The sequence below is a fragment of the Equus quagga genome, unplaced genomic scaffold, assembly GCF_021613505.1.
Source record: "Equus quagga isolate Etosha38 unplaced genomic scaffold, UCLA_HA_Equagga_1.0 1080_RagTag, whole genome shotgun sequence".
Classification (NCBI taxonomy): Eukaryota; Metazoa; Chordata; class Mammalia; order Perissodactyla; family Equidae; genus Equus; species Equus quagga.
In genome coordinates this window covers 103,926-109,548 of record NW_025795483.1, presented here as the reverse complement: position 1 = coordinate 109,548, position 5,623 = coordinate 103,926, and the positions used below count along the sequence as shown (strand labels likewise).

The window sequence follows — 5,623 nt, the reverse complement described above, 5'->3', positions numbered from 1 at the left end:
ATCTCATCAATTGAAACAACAATACAAATTTGAAAATTAACTAAATGTCGGTCATAGTTCATTTGGGTTGCTATTTCAGAATACCATAGACTGGGTGGCTTAAACAACAAACATTTATTTGTCACAGTTCTGGAGGCTTGGAAGTCCAAGATCAAGGTGCTGGCTGATCCTGTGTCTAGTGAGGACCCACTTTCTAGTTCACAGACAGCCATCTTTTTGCCATGTCCATGATAATATTTTCTTTAAAGCTTCATTCAGAGAGAGAGAGAAGATTTTATGATTGAGGTCTCTGTCAAGTAAACCAATATATTCTGGCTTCTATATTACCTTATAATCTACATTCCATTAATAAGAGAAGAAAGAATAGCATATATTGTCAGCATCTTTTTTAATAATATCACCTGAAGTATCTGGTGTAGAGTTCTGTATTGCATATTTGAAGCTCATGGATTATAGGTTATGCTAACTTTACATATGAAAGGTAGGGCCTGGGTCACCATAGAAGGCTGTGGAACGCTATAAGCAAAAAAATGAGATGGGGATATTGAAAAATAGAAGAGGTGTGATCAGATATTATAAACTATCTGGGAAGATTAATAGATTATCTTTACGAAAATTTAAAATTTAACACCAAACAAAGTTGTTCCACTTGAGGATACACTATGATTTCCCAATCAGAACAATACACAAGATTTATTTTTCTGCCTCTCTATCTTGTTCGTTCAAATCTTTTTATATACTTAGCCTCCTTATGATTAATATTAGAAATCCCAAGCATCATTCCTCTTCAACCTTACTGTACTAAGAAATATGAACAAAATTACATATTTAAAGTATCTCATAGATACAAACGTAAGATATATTTTAAATATTAATATGAGCTGTCTGTGTGGAGAGGAGTGAGACAAGGTTTTTGTTATATATTTTATTTTATATTTATGAAATTTGTAATGAGCACTATTAATTCTGAAAAAGGTTACATTATTTAAAAGAGAAATGAGAAAATCTTCTATTGACTGATTAATTTACATCATGAACTGTAGCATAACTCATAACATAAAACATAAAGCTATAGTCTCAACAGAGACATTTTACAAACTAAAACTGAAATACATTTTCCTAATAAATTATGAAAATCTTAAAAAATGTATCTTGATCATGGGCTATATTTAGGTAATATATGTTTATCATCATGCCCAAGTTATTAAATACGAGGAGAAATTTAACTACAGTTAAATAATCACACATGACTTTCCTGGAAGGAGCAATTCTTCATTGAAAAGATGTAGTACATTTCTCTGCTGGCTCATTTTCTTTTTCTTGTCCAGAGCTTTTTCACGGCATTTTTCATCTCTCCATTTCTCAGAGTATAGATTAAGGGGTTCAACATAGGGGTGATGACAGCATAAAACACAGTCAAGCATTTATCAATGGGTGAGGTAGAGGGAGGTCTCACATACACAAAAATACAGGGGACAAAGAAGAGGACCACCACAGCGATGTGGGAGCTACAAGTGGATAAGGCTTTGCGCTTCCCTTCCTGAGTAAGATTCTTCAGGGAGTGCAGAATGACCCCATAGGATATGAGTATGAGCATAAAAATGACCACACAGATTGCCCCATCATTGGCAACCACAGTGAGACCAACAATGTAGGTGTCAGTGCAGGCAAGTTTTAATAAGGGGTACATGTCACAGATGAAGTGGTCGATGACCTTGGGGCCACAGAAGGGCAGGTTATAAACCAAGAGAAGTTTAACTATAGCATGCAAAAAAGCTCCAGCCCAGGCCAACAGAAGCAGCAGAACACGCACCTGTTGATTCATGATCGCCAAATAATGCAAGGGTTTGCAGATGGCCACATAGCGGTCATAGGCCATGACCACCAGGAGTAAAATCTCAGCACCACCAGATAAGTGCCATATAAAAAGCTGGCTCATGCAAGCTTGGAAGGAAATAGTTTTCTTCTCATAGAGTAAGTCTATAATCATATTTGGGGTAACTGTAGTAGAATAAACAGTATCCATAAATGATAAGTAGCCAAGAAAGAAGTACATAGGGGCATCTAGGGTTGGGCTGACCACCACAGTCAGGACAACAAGTAGGTTGCCCACCATTGTCACAATATAGAGGAGCAAGAACACTACAAATAATATTTTCTGACCCTGGGGGCTCTGAGTGAGCCCCAAGAGGACAAACTCAGTCACATTGCTCCTTTGTTCCATAGGTTCTTCTCTACATCTTATTTCAGAGTTGAGAACAAACCTACCTGTAAATGGGATTATTACTAGTGGCTTCCTAAAATCTTAAGGTGATTTGTTTATTCACTCAACAAATAGGCATTATGACTTATCATGTTCCAGTACATTCAGAGATTATAAGAATACAAGGCTGCTTAAAAAATAGTCCCTAACCTCAGTAATCTTACAGACTAATGGAGAGACAAGTAATTAGAGACGTACGTGGGAAAAAGATACATTATTATATAAATGGGTTGCCACAACTAGCTTTCCATCTGGAAGTTAATAAAATTGTACATATGGCTAATATCTTACAGAAAAATAAAATAAAAATAAATTAAAGGTTTAATTAAAAACTAAAGCAAGATTTAACTTATATTTATCATCCAGTTAATAAAGGAGCTGTCTTTCTACATTCTAAGCTTAGAAGAATCTTCTTAACTAATAATTGAAATCCCAAATAGACATATTTGAAGATTTCAAAAAATTTTAAGGATTTAAGAAAAGATACCATAATATCAATAGACAAAAGTAGTTTGCGGAAAAAATTTACATTTTAGAGGGCATATATAGTGTTAACATCAACACAGACAAAGAGTTCTAAGCAATTAACAAAAGAAAAACAAACCAACTGCAAGGTGGGCAAATCATATAAACAAGATGTTGAATGAAGAGTACATACAAATGGTCAACAAATATATGATAAATGCTGAAGCTCACCTGTGAACAGAAAAACAGGAATTGAAGTAACATGCTACATCATCCTCTAATTTTGACAGATTAACAAACGACATTTAGAGAACATATCAGTTGAAACTATCATGAGATTTAGAAATATCTGCCCATTATAACATCCCTAAATAGTCACACTTGAAATTATTTTTGAAAAATACTGATGTAAGAGGAGGTAAATTTATTTTAAAACTTTTTCATATGAAAATATGCAAAAGAGTATTACAATTGAATCAACCTCCATATATTTTAGCGATCACAAAGGATCCTTAATATTGCTGGTTATCAGAACTACAAAGGAGAACTTTTAAGTCTGTGAATTCCCATACCACTAAAGCACTCCTGTAAATGTAAAGCCTAGTTCAAAATCTTATGCATAAATATACTTTCTGGGTTACCTGCATAATGAGACAGTCATTACACCTAGGTTCCACGTTGTGCTGCCTTCCCCCTTGTCCTTCATGCACTGCTGCCATTTCTGTGAACACAGAGAGCAAAATAACACATGCACCGTCACTGGACTTTGACCTGTTTCCATGTAACCAACTCTGTCCATGCCTGCAGGTAGTCTGATTCATTTCAGTCTTTCAGAAAAATGTTAGCTAACAAATTGCTGGGATTTTCAAAATGAGTATGAGTGTCTGTAACCTAAAGAAGTCTGAATCTTGATTGTGAACAAAGAAATCAAAACTTCATTGTCAGCAGAATTTGTCCTAATAATAGACAAATAGTAAATCAATATTTTCACGTTAAAAAATAACTTTGTGGGAGAGAAAATTTGGAATTGTTGAGATAAATGTTTTTTAGTTTGCATTTTACACCAATAAAAGTGAAATAGCCTTAACAACATTTTGATTCTCAATCAGGTATACTGGCCTGTCTTCAAACAGCATCACTGAATTTGGCTTGCCTGAAGGATGGAGAGTAATTTTATATACATACTTTACTATGCTCTGCATCCATCATTTCAATTCCTGAAAAAGCCAGTCCTGTGAATATTGAAACAGGCAAACATTTCTGAGGTAAGGGCAAAGGTCTGTACACACTTTGTCTACGTTTGAACCACAGTGTTATTATTGAGTCCTTCAGCTGGTGCATCTCCAGGGAAGATTCCTCTCTAATTAAATTCACTGGGACTTTAATCATGATTTTGAAGGTAGACTCTGCATCTCCAGAGACGCCATCAGCATAATCACCACGTAGAAGAGGACTTTCAGAACGATGTCTTCTGATGGGGGGCAAATCATAAAAAGAACAACTTGAGGTCAAACCACCAAAAGGGAAAAGTACAGTCTGGGCAGAAGTGGAATACCTAAAAACTCTCTTGTTTAATCATAACCTTCAAAACCGGCAAACTTGTTTCAGCTTAAACTGTATCTTCGCAGATGACATCTGAACTGACTTCCAGATGATGATGAACATGGATTTTAGAACAAGTCATTTAAAACTTATTTCAAATGAAGATAAAGTTTTTCACATAGTTTCAGACAGGCAAGTTGGTAGAATCTGTGATAGTATGGGAGTGAGGAAACAGAACACAGTTGTGGGACTATTCCATTTATCTCAAAGCACCCAAGGACTTTCACCAAAATAGACAATACCCTAGGCCACAAAAAAGTTGTGATGCATTCCAACAGAGTTAAATAATACAGAATATATATCTTAGAATAATGTAATTCAATTAGAAATTGATAAGAAAAATATAACATTTCCCAATTATTTATAAATTAAGCAACACAGTATAAATTAAATAAGATCATTTTTAAAAATAATTGTTCAGCAGAAAGTTAATGATATACCATATGCATATAGAGCAGATATGAAAGATATGGGTGAAACATATATGAAAGATTATATATATGTTTACTAGATGCAGCTAAAGGAGTGCTTAGAGAGAAATTTATAGCCTTAAGTGCAAGTATTAGAAAACAATAAATGTAAGAAATGAACTGTTTCCATCTCAAGAAGCTGGAAAAGGAAAAACAAAATAAACCCAGAGAACACTGTAGAATGGAAATAGTAAATAGAAGACAGAAATCAATGAAATGGAAATTAATTGAAAAATAGATGAAATATATAAGCCTAGGAATTGATTCTTTGAAAAATTAATAAAATGGATAAGTGCGTAGCAAAACGGATTAAGGAAAGATAAGAGAAAAAACAAATTATCAGAATCAAGAATAAAGAGAGTGTCATCACTGAAGATTCTACAGATCTCAAAAAGATAACAAAAGGATATTATAAATGAATTTGTGACAGTATACTTGTCAACTACGAGAAAATGGACCACTGCTTTGAAAAACACAACTTTCTAAACATATACAGTAAAATATTTAAAAGCTGGAACAATTTTATGCTTGTTACCTAAATTAATTCTTTAAAATTCTTCCCCTCCCCAAACAGAATTCCATTCCCATATAGTTTCACTAATGAACTCTATATAACAGTTAATCAAGAAATAGTACCAACCTTACTTAGACATTTTCAGGGACAAGAGAAATTAAAATACTTCTTAACTCATTTTATACGCTCAGCATAACCCTGATACCAGAATGAAACAAGGGCATCACAAGAAAATAATCAGATCAATATCTCACATTAATATACACTCAAAATTCTGAATACAATATGTAGTTTGATTGTTTTGGATGT

At 33.9% G+C, this 5,623-nt stretch overlaps 1 protein-coding gene across 1 annotated transcript; it reads right to left on the bottom strand.

The window, feature by feature from the left end:
* Nucleotides 1–1,306: 1,306 nt before the first annotated feature.
* On the bottom strand, nucleotides 1,307–2,239 carry LOC124232702 (olfactory receptor 4A15-like). The gene has a single exon (XM_046649640.1). It carries the CDS (start codon nucleotides 2,222–2,224, stop codon nucleotides 1,307–1,309), a length of 918 nt encoding a protein of 305 aa, XP_046505596.1. The 5' UTR covers nucleotides 2,225–2,239.
* Between the last annotated feature and the right edge of the window lie 3,384 nt (nucleotides 2,240–5,623).

Bases quoted from the DNA above. Each gene is read 5' to 3' on its own strand.
- LOC124232702 (XM_046649640.1), bottom strand. From the start codon at position 2,224: ATGGAACAAAGGAGCAATGTGACTGAGTTTGTCCTCTTGGGGCTCACT.